The 22,896-nt window shown below is 40.8% G+C and overlaps 1 protein-coding gene across 1 annotated transcript; it reads left to right on the forward strand.

Annotated features, from left to right (window-relative positions):
* The first annotated feature begins 14,524 nt into the window (after positions 1–14,524).
* On the forward strand, positions 14,525–15,975 carry LOC112578342 (olfactory receptor 12D2-like). The gene has a single exon (XM_025262486.3). The coding sequence runs from the start codon at positions 15,049–15,051 to the stop codon at positions 15,973–15,975; it is 927 nt and encodes a 308-aa protein (XP_025118271.3). The 5' UTR covers positions 14,525–15,048.
* The last annotated feature ends 6,921 nt before the right edge of the window (positions 15,976–22,896 follow it).

Below are 22,896 nucleotides of genomic sequence, written 5' to 3' on the forward strand. Positions count from 1 at the left end.
GTGTAATAGCTCTCAGGTCTCGAATGGACCATGTTATAGCTCTTAGACAAATCAGTGTTATAGCTTTATTTTATTTAGAAGATAGCAGGGAAATCCATCTTCAAGGCGTGAGGGCAAGTCGATCCAAAGACACGAGGAGAAGAGCACCCCAGCGCATGGGAGAGAGAGAGAGAGAGAGAGCTAGCTTTGTCTCCTCTATATGTTTATCTCTCCCTGGGCCTGTCCTATGTAAATTGGGCCAGGCAGGAGTGTTGTTTGTTTTACCTGAGGTCCTCACTCTGGTCCTCAGACCTTCTTTTGTTCTATTTTCGCAGGCTTTTCCCTTCCTTGTCTTTTAGCCACCGCCATTTTGGACCCCTTTTCCCTATTCTACCTACCTAACATTCCCCCCTCAAGAGATGGGAGGCCCAATTCTTGGAAATAGGGGCATCGAGGTCTTTCTGGCTACTTCCTGCTGAACTGGGATGGAGAGGGGTACTGGGCCTCCCCCTCTTGTTAGTCTCAAGCCTCAGAGTCCTTATAGCGGTGTCCAAGGGTGTGTGATATTTTTATATCTTTGTTGAACTGGCACTGCATGTTGTAGCTGGTTGACCTGGGCAGAGACAAAACAGGTTAGACAATTGACAGTATATGGAATAATCATAAGCATCATCAATATAGCATAACAAGGACTAATAGGGGCATTAGTCAATTTTAAATTCACACGGCCAGGATGGCTCAAGCCCCTCTTTGTTCAGGGATAAGAAAATCTATCTCCTGTCTGTTTTGGAGTACAGTCTCTGTCAAGCTGTGTTGGCTCTTTAGAGTTATCCTGAGAAATTTTATCCCCAGAAACCAGATTTTAGGGGTGTTCATTAGAATGGCACTCATTTGTAGTCTTGAATAGGTATCTGAGATCTCCCAGGGGCTCACAGGTATATTGAGTGTCCTCTTCTGTTTTTTTTCCACGGCTTGACGCATGAGTAGTGAATCCGGGAGTCATGTCTTGGTACCTTGACTGCTGTCGGGGTAGAAAGTATTACAGGGTGGGGGCCCTTCCATGTGGGCTGGAGTTGAGCCTTTGGGGACCCATCTTTCCAGACTTTAATTAGGACTCGAGTTCCTAGAGCATATAGTGGTGACTCTTTAGAATCTTTTGGGTCCTGGTTCATACCCCACAAATATATATCCTGTTGGAATTGCCCAATGGCCATGATTTAAGACTGGAGGGTCTGAACCTCTGGAGCTAGGAAGAGGTCATTGACTTAAACAAAAGGTCTCCCATATAGCATCTCATAAGGACTAAGACCAACATGTTCCTTAGGGGCAATGCAGGTGCAGAGGAGAGCTATTGGTAAAGCCTCCTTCCATCCCAGGGAGGTCTTCTGGGTTATCTTTTTTATCGCTGATTTTAAGAATTGATTGGCTCTTTTTACTTTTCCTGAAGATTGAGGCCTCCAGGAACAATGGAGATAATAAGTAATGCCCGATGCTTTTGAGACCCCTTGGGTGACCTTAGAAGTAAATGATGTCCCATTGTCACTTTGTAATGACCTGGGCAGACCAAATCTTGGAATGATTTCATGGAGCAGTTTTTTTTTTTAACCACCTCCTCAGCCTTCTCAGTCCAGGTGGGAAAGCCTTCAATCCATCCTGTGAATGTATCTATCATGACTAATAGGTATTTATACCCTTGAGAAACTGGCATCTGGGTGAAGTCCATCTGCCAGTTCTCTCGTGGGTAGGCCCCACATCGTTGGACGGGCTGGGCCAGCTGGGGTCTTCGAGCTCCTTGGGAGTTGTTTAATTGGCAAGTGGGACAAGAGGAGACCACCTGTCTTATAGTTGTTTGGAAGCCTGTTCCTCTGAAGGACCTTTCTAGTAATCTTTGGAGGGCTTTTCTCTTTGGAGTGATCTTTGGAGTAATCTTTTCTCCTAAATGAGTAGTGACATATAAGGAGCTAACCAACTTCCATTGGAGGTTCCCAGGCAGAAAAGGGAGTCCCTCCTTTTGGAACCACCCCATATGATCTTGAAAGCCCTCACTCTTAGCTTTAAGAGTCTCACCTTCAGTATATGAAGGAGTTTCTGGCAAATTAGTCTGTGGAACTAAAGTGGCAATCCCTATTAGGTCATGGTTATATAATGCTGCTCTCCTAGCTGCCTGATCAGCTGCTTGGTTCCCTCGTGCCACTTCCGTGTTCCCTTTTTGGTGTCTTTTACAGTGGAAGACTGAAACCTCAGTGGGCAGATGGACTGCCTCCAAGAGTCAAAGAATCTGATCACCATATTTGATTGGGGACCCTCGGGTGGTCAAGTGGCCCCTTTTTTTCCAAATAGCCACATGTGTATATAGCACCAGAAAGGCATACTTGGAATCAGTGTAAATGGCTATTCTTTTCCCTTTTCCCAGCTCTAAAGCTCGAGTCAGGGCTATGAGCTCAGCTAATTGGGCTGAAGTACCTGGTGGCAGAGGCTTAGCCTCTATGGTCTCAAAATTGGAGACTACTGCATACCCAGCTCTTCTTTTTCCATCCAAGACAAAGCTGCTTCCATCAGTATACCAGATTTCCTCAGGATTGGTCAGAGGATCTTGTGACAATCCCTCTCCAGGTTTTGTCCAAGGTTTCCAGGCAAGACTGAAAGGGGAGAGAGCCCTCGGAGGTAGGGAGGAGGGTGGCTGGGTTAAGAACCTCACAAGGGGATATAGTGAGGCCTGGATTTTCTATCAGCATTACTTGATACCTGAGGATTCTTTGAAGACATCCATAAATGGCCTCTCCCATTTAGGAGTTGTGATGGTGTGATCACTGACCTAGAGCCAGACATCCTGGAATGTGAAGTCAAGTGGGCCTTAGAAAGCATCACTACGAACAAAGCTAGTGGAGGTGTTGAATTCCAGTTGAGCTATTCCAAATACTGAAAGATGATGCTGTGAAAGTGCTGCACTCAATATACCAGCAAATTTGGAGAACTCAGCAGTGGCCACAGGACTGGGAAAGGTCAGTTTTCATTCCAATCCCAAAGAAAGGCAATGCCAAAGAATGCTCAAACTTCTGCATAATTGCATTCATCTCACACGCTAGTAAAGTAATGTTCAAATTTCTCCAAGCCAGGCTTCAGCAATATGTGAACCGTGAACTTCCTGATGTTCAAGCTGCTTTTAGAAAAGGCAGAGGAAACAGCGTTCAAATTGCCAACATCCGCTGGATCATGGAAAAAGCAAGAGAGTTCCAGAAAAACAACTATTTCTGCTTTATTGACTATGCCAAAGCCTTTGACTGTGTCGATCACAATAAACTGTGGAGAATTCTGAAAGAGATGGGAATACCAGACCACCTGACCTGCCTCTTGAGAAACCTGTATGCAGGTCAGGAAGCAACAGTTAGAACTGGACATGGAACAACAGGCTGGCTCCAAATAGGAAAAGGAGTTCGTCAAGGCTGTATATTGTCACCTTGTTTATTTAACTTCTATGCAGAGTTCATCATGAGAAACGCTGGACTGGAAGAAACACAAGCTGGAATCAAGACTGCCAGGAGAAATATCAATAACCTCAGATATGCAGATGACACCACCCTTATGGCAGAAAATGAAGAGGAACTCAAAAGCCTCTTGATGAAAGTGAAAGTGGAGAGTGAAAAAGTTGGCTTAAAGCTCAACATTCAGAAAACAATGATCATGGCATCAGGTCCCATCACTTCATAGGAAATAGATGGGGAAACAGTGGAAACAGTGGCAGACTTTGTTTTTCTGGGCTCCAAAATCACTGCAGATGGTGACCGCAGCCATGAAATTAAAAGACACTTACTCCTTGGAAGGAAAGTTATGACCAACCTAGATAGCATATTCAAAAGCAGAGACATTATTTTGCCAACAAAGGTTCGTCTAGTCAAGGCTATGGTTTTTCCTGTGGTTGTGTATGGATGTGAGAGTTGGACTGTGAAGAAGGCTGAGCACCGAAGAATTGATGCTTTTGAACTGTGTGTTGGAGAAGACTCTTGAGAGTCCCTTGGACTGCAAGGAGATCCAACCAGTCCATTCTGAAGGAGATCAGCCCTGGATTTCTTTGGAAGGAATAATGCTAAAGCTGAAACTCCAGTACTTTGGCCACCTCATGCGAAGAGTTGACTCATTGGAAAAGACTCTGATGCTGGGAGGGATTGGGGGCAGGAGGAGAAGGGGACGAGAGAGGATGAGATGGCTGGATGGCATCACTGACTCGATGGACATGAGTCTCAGTGAACTCCAGGAGTTGGTGATGGACAGGGAGGCCTGACGTGCTGCGATTCATGGGTCACAAAGAGTCGGACACGACTGAGTGACTGATCTGATCTGATCTGATCTTACTTGGTGGCTGGTAAAAATAGTGTGCCCCCAAAGGAGAGTTTTAAAGCGTCTTCTATCATGATTGCCATAGCTGCAAGATTTCGAAGGCGGGGGGCCAACCTCGGGTAGTTGGATCGAGCCTCTTGGATAAGTAAGCTATAGGCTAGGGCTCAGATCTCAACCTTTGAGTTAACACTCCCAAGGATATTTTCTCTTTCATGGCTTTTCCTGTAGCACCCAAAATGATACAGGTTTGAGAGAAGGCTCCAGAGTAGGAGATCAAGACAAAGTAGGTAGCCCCTGTGTCAACCAAGAAATTCTCGGACCTACCTGCCACATCCAGTTGCACCTTTGGCTCCAGCCCCATGATGGTTATCTGTGACAGGCGGGCTGACTGGAGCAGCCCGCTTCAATCCTCTTGAACCATCGTAAGGGTAGGCTTGGTGCTTGACCTTGAGGCTCTTGGGTCTCGAGGGCAGAGTGTCGCCCAGTGTCCCAGTTGATGGCATTTGTGGCAAGCCGTTCAAGGAGACTTGTCACGGTTTGGACACACTTTGGCCCAATGCCCCACCTGTCTACAGATCAGGCATTTGTCTTTTGCCTTGTCCTTCAAGGACTCGGGGTTTGCCATAGGGCTTTTTTGGAGGGCGGCCAGCATCTGGGCATGTCTTGTCTCTTTCTCTCCCTCTCCTGGGCCTTGGCCTCCTTCTCCTGTTCTCTGTTATAAAAGGTATTGGTGGCTGTCTGGACCATCTCATCTAAAGAGGCACCAGGGTCCTGCTGTTGTAGCTGTTGTAACTTAATTTTAATATCTGATGCACATTGGGACAGGAATTTGTCTTTTAAAATTACCTGTCTCTCGTAAGAGTCTAAGTCCAGATTGGTAAACTTTTGGAGTGCTTCTTTTAGCCTTTCCAGAAAGGCAATGGGGTTCTCATTGGGCTGCTGAGTTATTGCTGAGACTGGGCACAGTCTCACAGATAATAGGCTTTTTTGTTTTTATGGGTGGACTTCCTTAGGGGTGAGTCTTTCTGAACCTTATCTTACCCAGAACTGTTGCATCCTGAGCCAGGTGTCCCTGGGTCAGGGTGCAGATCCCCAGGCAGGCTGAGGCGTGACAGCCTCCTATAGATCGAATCCCCAGGCAGGTCGAGGCATGACGGCCTCCCGAGAACTGGGTCCCTGGGCAGGTTGAGGCATGTTGACCTCCTGGGACCCCTGGGGCTGGCGGATCCCCGAGCAGGTTGAGGTGTGACAACCTTTCAAGGACCAGATTCCTAGGCAGGTCAAGGCGTGATGACCTCCTGGGACTCCCGGACTGGAGTTTGGGCATCCTCAAGGTCTCCAGTGTGACCAGTGCTGGGTAGAATTAAGGGGTTTGTAACTCATTGCTAGTTTTCCCACCATGGACGGGAATATTGGGGGCAGAAGAAGGGGACGACAGAGGAAGAGATGGCTGGATGGCATCCCTGACTCGATGGACGTGAGTCTGAGTGAACTCTGGGAGTTGGTGATGGACAGGGAGGCCTGGCCTGCTGCGATTCATGGGGTCGCAAAGAGTCGGACATGACTGAGCGACTGAACTGAACTGAACTGAAGCTCATCTAACCTAGTACTGTTATAACCTGAAAGCCAGGTGTCCCCGGGTCAGGGTGCAGATCTCCAGGCAGGCTGAGGCGTGACAGCCTCCTAGAGATTGAATCCCTGGGCAGGTCGAGGCGTGAGAGCCTCCTGAGAATTGGGTCCCTGGGCAGGTCGAGGCATGACGACCTCCTGGGACCCCTGGGACTAGCGGATCCTCAAGCAGGTGAGGCGTGACAACCTTTTGAGGACCAGATCCCTAAGCAGGTCAAGGCGTGATGACCTCCTGGGACCCCCGGGCTGGAGTTGGGCATCCCCAAGGTCTCTAGTGTGACCAGTACTGGGTAGGATTAAGGGGTTTGATATTATAGGGTATTTCCCTCCCAAGGCCAGCTATTTTCTTGTTGTCTCTCCAGAAGATTGTAGAGGCAACCTTGTGGGTCTGGATGGGGCTCAGGAAAAGAGCATGAAACAGGAGGGAAGGGGGCAGAGCACAACCTTTCAAAGAATGACATAGCACAAGAGAATAAAGTAAACAAATTAAAATCAATTGGGTCCAAGATGACAAGTCAAATTCAAGTAAACCTTAATCCCCAATCTATAAGCCAACAGACACACCCAGAGGTGGCAGGACAGCTCCAAGACACTGTCAAAAGATGGAGGAGTGCGTGGTTCCCCAATGGCTGGGATGATCCTCTCACTCATTAGCATATGAATTCACCCCGCTTGCAAAACCTAGCCAGGCCACATTCCATGGCCAGTACCCTGTAGAGTGGGCACTTCTCTCTGAATCTTAACAAGTCAGCCTCTTATCTATCACTTTGACTCTCAATGAATTTTTGCAATAAGACCTCAGAGCCTGATCTTTATTACTGGGCATCCTGGGTTTTGGTCGGGCTCAAGTCCTGACCCAGAAAGAGAGCTGAAGAACAGGAGGAAAAAGCAATGGCAAAAACATGCCAAGGAATCCCCTTCATAGCTCGCTGGAAAATTTGCTAAATATCTGACCGGTACTCAGTTTCATTGGTCTGATCCTTGGCAGAGAGAAGAGAAAGGACAGAAGAACCCCCACACACTTGAGTAACAGCTACTGGGTAGGGCTCAGCGGATAGTGCCTTTGGGACCTGCTGAGGAGTAGGCTCTCCAGAGTCCCTCAGTTGTGCCCCCTGCCGCCCGCCTGTTTGCGGGAGGTTCGAGGAAACTAGAAATGAGAGATTGTAAAGGAATTAAGATTTCGTTAGGCATGTCCCTCCAGCCATAAGAGCGAGGACCTTACCTTAACTGGAGGTCTTCTGGAATCTGAGACTGGGCCACGTGAGCTTTCTGCTGAGTTCATTTTTCGCTGTCCCGGTTTCCAGCACGATGGGCCTTCCCCTGCCCTGGGTTTCTTTGCCTTCCTCTTCTAGCAGGGGAGCTTCGCTGAGTTGGGCTCCTGCTGTGCCTGGCCTCTTCCGCGTGGAGGTTGTTTCAGCCAGGTTAAACCTGAGTCACGGCACCATAGATGTCACGCGAGTGTATGTTCCTCAGCTCTTTGTCTCATCACAACAAAGATTTGGAGTGACGGCCATTAAAGCCCCCTCTGCGTGTCACAGCTCTCAGGTCTTGGATAGACCGTGTTATAGCTCTCAGGTCTCAAATGGACCATGTTATAGCTCTTAGACAAATCAGTGTTACAGCTCAGTGTTTCAGCTCTATTTTATTTAGAAGATAGCAGGAAAATACATCTTCAAGGCCAGAGGGCACGTCAATCTAAAGACACAAGGAGAAGAGCGTCCCAGCGCGTGGGACAGAGAGAGAGAGAGAAAGAGCCAGCTTTGGCTCCTCTATTTATATGTAAATAAAAGAGGGCCTGTCCTATGTAAATTGGGCCAACAGAAGCTGAAGAATTGATGTTTTTGAACTGTGGTGTTGGAGAAGACTCTTGACAGTCCCTTGGACTGCAAGGAGATCCAACCAGTCCATTCTGAAGGAGATCAGCCCTGGGATTTCTTTGGAAGGAATGATGCTAAAGCTGAAACTCCAGTACTTTGGCCACCTCATGTGAAGAGTTGACTCATTGGAAAAGACTCTGATGCTTGGAGGGATTGGGGGCAGGAGGAGAAGGGGACGACAGAGGATGAGATCGCTGGATGGCATCACGGACTCGATGGACGTGAGTCTGAGTGAACTCTGGGAGTTGGTGATGGACAGGGAGGCTTGGCGTGCTGCGATTCATGGGGTGGCAAAGAGTCGGACATGACTGAATGACTGAACTGAACTGAACTGAGCAGAACGAAAAGAAAGCCCTCTAATTTCTAACTTGTTGACTCTTCAGAATCAAGTTAAAAAATAAAAAGTCTTACCTACAGAAGAAAGTGAGGTTGCACAGTTGTGTCAGAATCTTTAAAGTTGCCCAGTCATGTCCAAGTCTTAGCAACCACCATGGACTATACAGTCGATGGAATTCTCTACGTTAGAATACTGAAATGGATAGCCTTTTCCTTCTCCAGAGGATCTTCCTGGCCCAGAAATCAACTCGGGGTCTCCTGCATTGCACGCAGATTCTTTACCAACTGAGCCATGAGGGAAGACCACCTATAGAAGAAAGCTGTTTGCAACTACACATGCACTAAAAGGAACAACTCATCGAACACCATTATGGACCACTGTAACACATTACCACAAAAGAAAATGACAGTTCTCCAGAAATCAGACTTAAAATATAATGTCCTCTAACAGATAAAGAATTTTAAATAGCTGCCATAAAAAAAAAAAAAAACTGCAGCCAAAGTCACATGCAGTGAAGAACTTTAGAAATATCCTTTTAATATATGAAAGAAAAATAAAGGTTTTCCACTACTGCATCCCTGCTACTGTAATAGATCTCAGCCAATGTAATTAAATAATAAAATAAATAGTAAATAGAAGAAGAGGAAGGGAAGAGACAAAAATCTTAAATAATGCAGAGTATATTATTTTTGACATTATAAAAACTATAAATTTATCCAAAATGAGTTGAAAACTTCCGTTCACACAAAAACCTGCGCATGGATGCTCATAGAAGCTTTATTTATAACTGCTGAAATTTAGACGTAAACAGGATGTTCTTCAACAGGTGAATAGATACTGGTGCATCCATACACATGCATGGACGCTCAGCCTCAGTTGTGTCCAACTCTTTGTGACCCTATGGACTGTAGCCCACCAGGCTCCTCTGTCCTTGGAATTTTCCAGGCAAGGAGACTGTAACAGGTTGCCATTTCTTCTTCCAGGGGAACGTCCCAACCCAGAGACTGAATCCACATCTCCTGCCTTTCTTGCACTGGCAGGCAGATTCTATACTAACTGTGCCACCTGGGAAGCCATATCCATACAATGGATAGGTTAAAAAAAAAAAAAAAAAAAGCACAGCTATCAAGCCACAAAAAGACATGAAGTCATCTTAAAGGCATATTAATAAGTGAAAGAAGATTCCAAGTACATGGCATTCTGGAAAAGGCAAAACTGAAGACAATAAAAAGATCAGTGGTTGCCAGGAGTCTGGGGAGGGAGAGATAAAGAGATCTAACTCGGGATTTTTAGGGCAGGAAAACCATTCTGTGTGACACTGTAACTGTGGATACCTGACATTATGCATTCGTCCAAACCCATAGAATGTACAACACAAAAAATGAAACACGATGTAAACGGTGGGCTAGAGAAGGAAATGGCAACCCACTCCAGTGTACTTGTCTGGGAAATTCTATGGACAAAGGAGCCTGGCCGGCTACGGTCCATGGGGTCGCAAGAGTCAGACACAACTTCACGAATAAACCACCACCACCACATGGGCTTAATCAGGAATGATGTGCCAGTGTTGATTCATTGATTGTAACAAAGGTATTACTCTGTAGAGATGTTGGTAGTGAGGAGGCTGTGTGGGAAACGAAGAGGGATTATGTAGGAACTATGTATTTTCTGCTCAATTCTTCTGTGAAACTAAAAGTGCTCTGAAAGTCTGTTAATTTAAAACAGCAACAATAAAATCGATGTAAATAAGAAGCAAATTTAAAATGAATTTGAAGCTTAAGTAATGCTGCCTAATACAAAACCAACATATACAAATCAAATATTCAGCTACAGCAACAATGATTATATAGAAAAGTTAGTAGGATATGAAATATAACTAAAAATAGAAATGAATTCACCTTTTAAAAATGAACAAAACTTACAAAAAAAATTTCTATCCAAAGATTTTAAATTAAAACGAATAAAAGTAGCAATATATCACATTTAAATATGAGATAATTAAATACTGTAACAGATCATTTGTACAAAAAAACACAAAAACAAATGAATCCAATATACTTTAAAGAAAATTCCACAATCAGTTCAAAGGGAGTAATGAAGGAGACCACACAATTAATGAATAATGTTGCCACCTAGACCACTCACTCTAGAGTCTGAGCAGGTCAGTTCACTTCAGTTCAGTTCAGTCGCTCAGTCATGTCAGACTCTTTGCAACCCCATGGACTGCAGCACGCCAGGCCTCCCTGTCCATCACCAACTCCTGGAGTTTACTCAAACTCATGTCCATGAGTCAGTGATGCCATCCAACCATCTCATCCTCTGTTGTCCCCTTCTCCTCCTGCCTTCAATCTTTCCCAGCATCAGGGTCTTTTCCAATGAGTCAGTTTTTCACATCAGGTGGCCAAAGTGTTGGAGCGTCAGCTTCAGCATCAGTCCTTACAATGAATATTCAGGTCTGATTTCCTTTAGGATGGACTGATTGGATCTCCTTGCAGTCCAAGGAACTCTCAAGAGTCTTCTCCAACACCACAGTTCAAAAGCATCAATTCTTCAGCACTCAGCTTTCTTTATAGTCCAATTCTCGCATCCATACATGGCTACTGGAAAAAATATAGCTCTGACTAGACAGACCTTTGTTGGCAAAGTAATGCCTCTGCTTTTTAATATGCTATCTAAGTTGGTCATAACTTTTCTTCCAAGGAGCAAGAGTATTTTAATTTCATGGCTGCAATCACCATCTGCAGTGATTTTGGAGCCCCCAAAATTAAATCTCTCACTGTTTCCATTGTTTCTCCAACTATTTACCATGAAGTGATGGGACCAGATGCCATGATCTTCGTTTTCTAAATGTTGAGCTTTAAGCCAACTTTTTCACTCTCCTCTTTCCCTTTCATCAAGAGGCACTTCAGCTCTTCTTCACTTTCTGCCATAAGGGTGGTGTCATCTGCATATCTGAGGTTATTGATATTTCTCCTGGAAATCTTGATTCCAGCTGGTGCTTCTTCCGGCGGCCCAGCATTTCTCATGATGTACTCTGAATATAAGTTAAATAAGCAGGGTGACAATATACAACCTTAACATATTATTTTCCCTATTTGGAACCAGTCTGTTGTTCCATGTTCAGTTCTAACTGTTGCTTCCTGATCTGCGTACAGATTTCTCAAAAGGCAGGTCAGGTAGTCTAGTATTCCCAACTCTTTCAGAATTTCCACAGTTTATTGTGGTTCACACAGTCAAAGGCTTTGGCATAGTCAATAAAGCAGAAATAGATGTTTTTCTGGAACTCTCTTGCCTTTTCCATGATCCAGCAGATGTTGGCAATTTGATCTCTGGTTCCTCTGCCTTTTGTAAAACCAGCTTGACTATCTGGAAATTCATGGTTCATGTACTGTTGAAGCCTGGCTTAAAGAATATTGAGTATTACTTTACTAGTGTGTGAGATGAGTACAATTCTGCAGTAGTTTGAGCATTCTTTGGCATTGCCTTTCTTTGGGATTGGAATGAAAACTGACCTTTTCCAGTCTTGTGGCCACTGCTGAGTTTTTCAAATTTGCTGGCATATTGAGTGCAGCATTTTTACAGCATCATCTTTTAGGATTTTAAATAGCTCAACTGGAATTCTATCACCTCCACTAGCTTTGTTCGTAGTGATGCTTCCTAAGGCCCACTTGACTTCACATTCCAGGATGTCTGGTTCTAGGTGAGTGATCATACCATCATGATTATCTGGGTCATGAAGATCTTTTTTTGTATAGTTCTTCTGTGTATTCTTGCCACCTCTTCTTAGCATCTTCTGCTTCTGTTAGGTCCATACCATTTCTGTCCTTTATTGTGCCCATCTTTGCATGAAATGTGCCCTTGGTACCTCTAATTCTCTTGAAGGGCTCTCTAGTCCTTCACATTCTATTGAATAGACATATTGAATGATAAGCAGGTCAAGCTTATCAAAGGCATGGAGTCACAGAGAAAGCGGCTATTTTGGTTGGGCCACAGAACTTCAACTGGGCCCATCAGGGCCACAACCAATCCATTCACCATTAAGCCAGATAGATGGGCTATGTCCACCAGCTCCAAGTACCATCTGGGAGTGGCAGACAGGGTAATAATTACTAGTAGTGATTATATCCTTTGACTACCACCCAGAAGCATCCAGCTATCCTGGGAGAGTCAAAGATAAAGAACTGGATCACGGACTCAGCCATAGAAATAAATACCTCTTGCAGGAAGCACTCTAGCATTTTTGGCATCACTTTAAAGATGTAGGGGGAAAAAAAAAAGATATGGAGATTTTCAAGGAAGGACAGAAATACAAATATATGGACTCAGAACAATAATTTACACAATGAGTATAAAATAATTCTTATTGATTTGTATTCTATTCATAGCATATCCTAGAACAAGAAATTATTAATGTGATGAATATGTAATAAGTTTCGGCAAACCAAGAAAAATAAACTGCAGTAGAAAGATACATAAAGTACATGGCATACATAACTGTTATTAGAAAACTTTGATAGATGTTAGATCACATACAGGTACTCCTTCAATGAATCAGATAAATTATTTTTACCTAAAGGATATAGGAAGAAGTGAAGATAAACTTTGGAAAGACCAGCCTCATTCTCCCAGAGAGAAATGTGAGCTCAGGGGGCCCAAAATTAAAGAAAATATTTTAGTGTTAATCCCAACAGTGAAGAATCTGATTTAGAAGAAACAAAAACAATACTACTTTTCCATATTCCTCTTTTTTGTTGTTGTTTTCCATAGAACCACAGTAATAAATGAGCAAAATATTTAAAAGGTATTGAAATACAGATATCTTTCTGTATGGATCAATGGAATATCACTGGCCCTCATTCTTTAACTGTCATTGCTCAATTTCCTTCCATTTCATACAGAGTTTTTGAAGGAAAGTGCCCAAGATAAGAAAATGCATCCATACCTCTGGTCCCAGGAAATAAAAGGTAATTTAAGAAAACACGAAGTCATTGTGAATTGTCTCAAACTGTTTGTGGTTCTAAAACTAAGAAAGAAACACAGTAAGCAAAGAAAATAGGAAAAACAACAAAAATGGAACTCAAGATATGAATTCCCCGAGGAGAATTCTCTTATATTGCAAGGAAAGAAAGGTAACATGTTAATTTTTATAATAATCTTCACCAGGGGACACCATCTCTTAGGGATGATATGTTTAAAGATCTGTGGATCATAAAAACAGGCAGAATTTCAGCAAGAAGAGGTTTTAGAAGATGAAGAGCTTATACTGTAATCCATCATGTCAAATATGTTTCTACTCTTTATTTTTCAAGTATTTTTATACCATTTACTTTTCAGGAGTGTCAACCTGATAAGCCTTCTTAACTGTGAGTTTGAACACTCAACCAGGTAGGAAAATGAACTAGGAGACTAGCTGGAGAGTTGTCCATATTATCTGTCTTCTTGCCTGTAGTAAATTTACAAGCCAAGCATTTAGACCTGTTTCTTATCTTATAATGAACCTTGTGTTTGTAGATTATGAAGGTTCTTTACTGCCTACAATTTTATTGCCATATCTCTAGATATTCTCAAAAGTAGATATGTAATCTCTAAACATTTAAAATGCAGTGAAATAAATCCTTTAGTACAGAAAGTTTCGTTGCTATTTTTTTAATGTTAGGAAAAGGTTTTTTCTCCAAATGAATTTTTGATACGATTTTGTTTTGTGTAGAGAACCAAAACTAATATCTGGCATGACAATTATATCTTAAGCAGGAGTGACAGAGTTTAACACTTTACAAAATATACTTGGCTATTAAGGAAAATTAATAATAATTATTAATTTCCCTGATGCTGGGAAAGATTGAAGGTGGGAGGAGAAGGGGATGACAGAGGATGAGATAGTTGGATGGCATCACCAACTCAGTGGACATGAGTTTGAGTAAACTTTGGGAGTTGGTGATGGACAGGGAGGCCTGGCGTGCTGCAGTCCATGGGGTCGCAAAGAGTTGGACACGACTGAGTGACTGAACTGGACATATTAAGGAAAATTACTCTGAATCCCTTGAAGCCAGTCTTTCATAAAGGTGTAATAAAAGTTAGATAATTTCTCAAATATTTATCTAGTTATAAAGCCTAGAATCCCACAGGATCCCTAGAAATGTCCCCTAATTCACTTTTCTATTTTAGTCACTTAAAATCTTTTGTCTCTCCTCTCAGGGATTTTCCAAACTTCAAATGATTTCCTTTCTATAGGGAACACTTTAATGTTTGCATCTCTATTCAGATTCTTACAGCTCTTATTATCCTTTAATTGTATTTTTTTCTGAAGTGAAACCCTTCAGGTGCTTTCCTACTAAGTCAAGAGACAGCAGTGGGGAGTGCCTAAAAGTTTCCCCTCTGTTAGAGCTGACTTGGGATGATAAAAGGGAAGTTGTATCAGAATGTAGAAGTTCACAGCCAGATAAGATGGTAGGCTGGCAACATGCTCTGAATCTCTGGGTGAAGGAAAAAATAATGATAAACCTAATGAAGAAAAAAAGTGGTTAGGAAACAGTCCATTACCAACATGTAACCTTAAAATTTATGAAGTTAATGGTCCAAATATTGTACAATTTCTGGTGCTGTAAATGTTTAAAATAACAATGCTCTCCCTCAGAATATGGTGTCTAGGTAGGAAAATCCTCAGCAGGAGGCCTTTGGTTCTGATGAAAGTGAAAGTGGCTCAGTCATGTCCGGCTCTTTGAATTCTCCTGGGCAGAATACTGGAGTGGGTAGCTGTTCTCTTCTCCAGGGAATCTTCCCAACCCAGGGATCAAACCCAGGTCTCCCGCATTGCAGGTGGATTCTAACACGCTGAGCCACCAGGGAAGCACACAGGAGATAGCATTTCATTATTGTTTTGTCTTTTAAGTGATGCTGAATCAAACCTCCATCACTGAATTTTTCCTCCTGGGAGTGACAGACATCCAAGTACTGCAGCCGGTTCTCTTCATGGTTTTCCTTACAATTTACTTGCTCAGTTTGGCTGGAAATGGAGCCATCCTGATAGTTGTCATCTCTGATCCAAGACTCCATTCTCCTATGTATTTTTTCCTGGGCAACCTGTCATGTCTAGATATCTGCTACTCCACGGTGACTCTGCCAAAGATGCTGGAGAACTTCCTCTCTACGCACAAAGCAATTTCTTTCTTGGGATGCATAAGCCAGCTTCATTTCTTCCACTTTCTGGGTAGTACAGAGGCCATGCTGGTGCCCGTGATGGCCTTTGACCGCTTTGTGGCTATCTGCAAACCACTTCGTTACACTCTTATCATGAGTCATCAGGTCTGTACCCAGATGGCTGTCACTATCTGGATCATTGGTTTTTTCCATGCCCTGCTGCACTCAGTAATGACATCTCACTTAAACTTCTGTGGTTCCAACCACATCCATCACTTCTTCTGTGATGTTAAGCCATTGCTCAAGCTGGCCTGTGGGAACACTGAGCTCAACCAGTGGCTGCTCAATAATGTCACGGGGACTTTTGCCATGGGCTCATTCTTTCTAACCCTTCTCTCCTATTTCTACATTATTTTTTATCTGTTCTTCAAGACCCATTCTTGTAGCACGCTTCATAAAGCACTGTCCACTTGTGCCTCTCACTTCATGGTGGTTGTTCTTTTATTTGGTCCTGTTTTTTTCATTTACATCCGTCCTGCCTTGGGTAGCTCTGTGGACCAGAAACGGATCATTGCCATTATGTACAGTGTGGTCACTCCCATACTAAATCCACTGATCTATACTTTGAGGAACAAGGAAGTGAAGGAGGCATTGAGGAGGGTGATCAGAAGGAAACTCTGACTTGAAGAAGTCTATGATATCTTCTGAAGCATAAACAAGCAATTAGACAGTTGAGACATGAAATTGTATTGCTTCTCAAATTGTTTATCAAATATATAAATACATATATATAGATAGATATAAATACATATATATGTGTGTACATGCTAAATCACTTCTGTCAGGTCTGACTCTGTGACCCTTTGGACTGTAGCCCTCCAGGCTCCTCTGTCCATGGGATTTTCCAGGCAAGAATACTGGAGTGGATTGCCATTTCCTCCTCCAGAGGATCTTCCAGACCCACAAACTTCCAGACCCACGTCTCTTACATCTCTTGCATTGCCAGGGGGGTTCTTTACCACCAGCGCCACCTGAGAAGTCCATCTATACATGTGGACCTGGAAAAGGCTTGTTTAGTGTTCAACAATGCATTCTTAGGTAATAGTAATGAAATGTGAACAAATGAAACATCAGCCATGGAAGTCTAATGCTGAATTTGTTTTTGAGATACCAGTGATAAAATAGATTTGCTATATATCTCAACAAACTCTTCTCTGGATTTAGTTATAGAAATTTGCCTCTATTGCCCATGTAACATGTACAGTTTTTTAGCCTGTCTAAATCACCCCTCCAGGTTAGCACATTTTAATGTGAGAAGTAAAATTATTATGCTTTCAGATTTTGAGAATTTTAATTTAGGACATAATTACTCAGAAAATTAAATGTTAACTCACCATTTAACATACTATTTAAGGGGAATTTTTTAAGAGGTACATCATGATTTCTTGTTATCCAAGCAGGGAGGCAAAATAATAAATAAAATTATATTGTAATCATGATTGAACAGAAAATAACCAGTAATTTAACTTCAAATAATTTCAATATTTTTAGAACTCAATGGTCAAACTCTCAATTACTATGAAGTGTTATTAAAAATGGAGGCAGCTTGAAAAGACATCTCAAGAATATCTTCTATCTTATTTGTGGCTTATTTATTTTTCTCAACTTCTGGTCATGGAAAATGTTGATTTACAGAATTTTTTCTAATCTTTTGTTTTTCTTTTACATTCTACCCTTATTTCAACAAACTGTAAAGCAGTGTGACATGATGTAATATAAGAGAAATATTAAGAATAAATAAATTATTGTATTCTTTCACTTCTCTGTTCTTAGTCTTACTTAGTGGCTTTAACTAGTAACATTTTCATTATCACTGCAACTTCCATGGATGGCAGTCTCTGTTTACCTGTATATTTCTTCCTGAAACATCTCTCCTTCTTGGACCTATATTATATTTCTGTGACTGGACCAAGGTTCATCTGCAACTTGACTCTGCACAGTAGCAATATTCCCCTCTGGGAATTCATTTGCAGTGTTGTGCTTTCACTCTCTGTAGTTCTGCTGAGATGGCCATGCTCACATTGATGCCTTATGATCACTGTGTGGCCATCTGTCCGCCTTCCTCTGCGCTCTGAAATCATCATGAATGTCAACATCTGTACTCATGAAATATTAGTCATTTGGATCAGTGGGGTCATCTCTGAAGTTATGCATACATCTGCTACTTTCTCCATCACTTCTATGGTGCCAATATCATTTACAAACTCTTCTGTAATATCTCCCAGCTCCTAAAACTCACTTGTTCCAATGAGTATTTTGGTGAGCTTGGGGTTACTGGCTTCCTGTCCTTGATGGCATTTCTTTGCTTCATTTCCATTTGATTCACCCAATCACACACGCACGCACACAAAGAGACACATATTCTCTACTGTGTGGAGGTTCCCATCTGCTGAGGGCAGAGCAAAGGCCTTTTCCACCTGCCCCCTCCACCAGCTATCATCATATTGTTTGTCTCTACTGGTGTCCTTTGAGTTTCTAAAGCCACATACTGACTCTCCAACTGCATTAGACTTTACTTGAAAGTGAAAGTCACTCAGTCGTGTCTGACTGTTTGTGACCCCATGGACTAATGCAGTCATTGGAGTTCTCTAGGCCCGAAAACTGGAGTGGATAGCCGTTCCCTTCTCCAGGGGATCTTCCCAATCCAAGGATTGAACCCAGATCTCCCACATTGCAGGCAGATTCTTTACCTGCTGAGCCACAAGGGAAGCCCAAGAATACTGGAGTGAGTAGCCTATCCCTTCTCCAGCAGATCTTTCTGTCTCAGGAATCGAACCATTCTCCTTCATTGCAGGCAAATTCTTTACCAACTGAGCTGTGAGGGAAGCTTACTATTTTTATATTGTTTTTTATAATATTTTGCTTCTGACACTTAATCTGATGATCTAAAGCCTGAGAAACAAAGCCATGAAGGCAGCTCTAATAAAGTTTTCAAGAAAAGAAAAGCCTACCTCTTTTGCTGAGTCACATCTATTCATTCCTCACTGAGAAACAAATCAAAATATATTGGAAAAATATGGCAGAGTCAATCAAGAACTTAAAGCTCAAGCATAACTCATTATAAGGAAAATAATACCAATGGACTGTCTCTGAGCAATAATAACACATACATGCTGCTGCTGCTTACACAGACTTATCTAAACACTATTCTTGTAAATGGAGTAGATTAAAATCTCACTATACAATGCCAAGTATGGCGAAAATATAAATTATTTTAACTGTGAAGACTCCAACTTAATTATCCTTTCTGACTGTTTTCTTTTTTTTTTTTTTCCTCTTTTGGTTTTCCTGTTTAATTTTTTTATTTTCACTTTGACTCATACTTTATCTCAGGTTATTATCTCCTGTGCTTTCTTTGCTTGGTACACATCTGTCTTTTCCTTCACTTTTAATTTTTCCAGGTCCCTTTGCTTTAGTCAAGACTCTTATTAAATAATGTATAGACAGACTTTGGTTCTGTTGCAGCTTAAAGGTCCCTCTTTAGTAATAAGGTAATTCCTTCAAAATTTCTGTACCACATTTTGTCTAATTTTTATTCCATTGTTTACTGTGCTTCTAATCTGTTATGTTCTTATTGTTGTCTTCATCATATGTCATTCATCTTTGTCATATGTTCTTTTTCTTTGAGGACAGTGATTGTAAGGGCATCTGTACATTGCTTTCTGGCTCATTTCTGTCAAAGAAAAGGACAACTCATTCTTTTTTCTGAGTTACAATCAAGTCTGGAATATTATACAGTACATAAGCACATAAGAGAACCACCTGGCCCTCAATGTTTTCTGCCTGTTTAAGGCTCCACCTAATGTTCTGTTAATGTGACAGGGCTTCGGTTGGTAGCACACATGGTCACCAGGGACAAGTCTGGTTTTGTCATTTGTGTTGCATCCTTGTCTTTCATGTGAGTGACAAGTTGAAAAAATACAAACAATACATGACTCATAAAATGCTTATAGGAATAAATACAAACACAATTAAACTAATATGTTTTTAAAAGGCACATTTGAAAAATAAGCAAAAAAAAAATCATGTCAATATAATATACAGTGACCAAAATGTAAAAGAATGGACGATATAAGCAGCAGATGAATGCAAGAAAGGGCAGAAGAAGCTAGCTGACAGATCCAAGAATTTCTTACAGAATGAGAAAAAACAATTTTTTTTAAGCATGAAAAAGAGCTTAGTTTTGATAAAAGATACAAAAAAATATTCAATATCTGTCTAATAATGGTTCCAGAAAGATCTACTTTCCATGCAGTTGATGGAATGTGTGGCAGCAATATTCAGAGAAATAACTTTAAAGGCTTTTTTCCCAGAATTCATAGAAATGTAGATCATCAGGTTTGAGAAGCACAACAAAAATTGGCAAGTATAAGTAAAATGAATATAAATGTAGTTATATCATTCTGAACCTATAAAATAATGCAAACAGAAATTTAAAAAATCTTAGAGGAGAAAAACTGTTTTAAAAATACCAATGCTATATCCTAGAAGCTTTATTATTTTACCTTTTCTATTTAGTTCCATAATCCATTGGAAAACAATTTTTCTGATGGCATAAGGTGGATGTCATTGTTCGCTTTACTCATTGATATCCAATTCACTACAAGAATTAATTGGAAACAAACTTTTCCCCCCAAAGAATTGCAGTTGGTGCCTTTGTAAAAAGTTTAGTAATTGTATATGTATGGGGGTCTCTTGTCTGTTCAATTGATTTATGTATTTATGCTTATTCTATTAAGCTCTATTAATTATTACAGCTATACAGGTTTTTATATTAAGTCTGTAAGTTTTCCTACTCTGCTCCTTCAGATCTTATGGTCTATTGCAAGTCTTTTGCTTATCCACATGTTTTAGAAACAAGCTTTTAATTAAAAAAAAAGATGTTGACTGAAGTACATTGAATCCATAGATCAAACTGAACAATCTTCTTTAAATGTTTGCATCTTCTAATTTATACAAATAGGGTAATTTATGAACAGAGGATTTTTCTGCACTTCTTTAGGTTTTTAAAAACTCTGTCAGAAATGTATAATTTTGAACATAGTAGTTTCAGACATCTTTTATTTGATTTATCTCTATGTATTTGATGATATTTTAAGTTGTAATTTTAAAAATTTAATTGTCTAATTTTTGTGTATATAGTATATAGAAATCCAATAGATTTTTGTACATTAACCTTATATTTATTGATCTTCCCTATAAACATATACTTTCTCATAGATCTTTATAGATTGGTATACACTGGTATCTGTGAATAAAGAGCTTTATTTCTTAATGTCCAAAATTTAAAACTTTCATTTCTTTTCCTTGCTATTGGGCTGGCTAGGGTCAGATTAGGATCTAATTATGGTTCAGTTATTCCTAACAATGTAATCATGAGCAAATGGCTTATTTTTTCTGAAACTTTTGTTTTCTCTGTAACACATGGATGTGATGCTTACCTTGAGAAACAATTGATGTTTGTGATGTGTTGCACAGATTTTTGCAAAGATCTAATATTTTGTCCCATAAATAGTAGATTCTAGTGGAAAAAATATAGTCAAATTCTGAATACTCTAATATTGTAATGGTGATTCAGTCACTTTAATACTAAAAGATAGAAGTATTTCAAATTACTATAGAAGAGTGATCTCACCAAGATGGCAACATAGATTGTTCCCAACTTTACTCCCTCTCGCAAAAAAAACAACTAACAAGTATTCATGGATAAGACATCACTGAGAAAATTATGGACCACAGAATTGAGGCCAAAGCACCACAGAGACCAAGACAAACTGCATTAGAAGGGTAAGAGAAATGGCTACCTGCTGACTGCACTGACTTTCCCCCAGGTCAGGGGAGAATCACGCTGAGAGCCTAGGTTTGAGCAACCCTGAGAAAGAACAACAAAGCTGGACATATTACTCTCCCCAATTTCAAATATTACAAACCTATAGTAGTCAAAGCAATATGATAGTGGCATAAAAATGGATGCATAGATCAATGAAACCAAAGAGAGTATCCAGAAATTAGGGATTAAGTTCTAGACAATTAGATGTGGAAAATTTTCTCCAGGAAAATAGCATGATCACCAAAACTAATGCAGCTCCAACAGTTGACCTTGAGGATAAAAATCACATGCTAAGGACAGAGAGAGTTTTACTCTATAATGACCCACCACATCCTCACCAGACTACCTACCTGGACTTAATTTACATTAGAGAAAAATGAACTTCTACTTGTTTATAACTCCATATTGATAGTCTTTAATGGCTGAATGTGATTCCTTTATGAACTCAAGAAATGATATACCACAAACCTTGTTATTAAAATGGTAAATATCAGACTAGAAAAAAGGAAAAGTTAAGAGGTTGGGACATTCTCATTTAGATAGAATTAAAATTGAGATGCTTGTCAGATATCCAAGGGTAGTTGACATATGCACAGTCTTAATATTTCAGTCTATCAATCTATTTATACAAAAGACAGAAAAAGGATTGCTCAATATATATATATATATATATATGCACATATATATATAGAAATATTAAGGGTTATGAAATGCTGTGGTCATATGTTCACCTTTTCAAAATAATCTGACTTAAGGAAGCAGAGCAGAAACCAGAGAGAAATTGTGAGTTTTAGATAATCTTTATGATTTTACTTCCAAGTTATTCTTAATAACAGACCTCTGTTAATTACTGACTTTATTCCTCAGCACCATTTATACCCAACTTTTTCTATAGAAAATTCCTCAAGATTTGCCATTAATGAGTAACTCTGGGAACAGTCTCCAAGGACAAGAAAGATTCCTAGTGCTAACCAACCCTTTCCAATCCCAAGACACATGAATATTGTTAATACTCAGCTCCTGAGCTACATCTTTGTTAGCTGTGAACATCACCTCACCAATGTAGGCAAAGGATTCTGGGATCTCTAGACTATCCCACTTGCTTAATAAGAGCACTGGATGGAATATATATATCAAATGATAGAATACATATATCAACTCATGGGTTGAAGATTATGAACGCCAGTCAGTAAGTATGGAAGGTAGCATTTGACAAATAGAGAAACAGGCTCAGACTTCAGAGTGGAACATAGTGGATGAAAGTTCTGTGCTTGAAGTCTACATGTGTATCTGTTTCTAAATCCGTATGTAAATCAGTTGAGCTGTAAGAAATGTCTTAGACAGTAAAACTTCTAACAGATATTCATAAGGACATATCTAATAGGAAGTTAAATATACAAGTCTAGAGTTTAGAAAAGAAGATGGATTGGAAGATATAATTGAAAAATTATCTAGTTATGACAGAAATAGACTCACAAACTTAGAGAACAAACTTACGGTTGCTGGAGGGGAGGGATAGTTAGAGAGTTTGGGATGGACATGTACACACTGCTGCATTTAAAATGGATAACAGTCTTATGGACTCTGTGAGAGAGGGAGAGGGTGGGAAGATTTGGGAGAATGGCATTGAAACATGTAAAATATCATGTATGAAATGAGTTGCCAGTCCAGGTTCGATGCACAATACTGGATGCTTGGGGCTGGTGCACTGG

The sequence above is a fragment of the Bubalus bubalis genome, chromosome 2 (genome assembly GCF_019923935.1).
Source record: "Bubalus bubalis isolate 160015118507 breed Murrah chromosome 2, NDDB_SH_1, whole genome shotgun sequence".
In the NCBI taxonomy this organism is placed as follows: domain Eukaryota; kingdom Metazoa; phylum Chordata; class Mammalia; order Artiodactyla; family Bovidae; genus Bubalus; species Bubalus bubalis.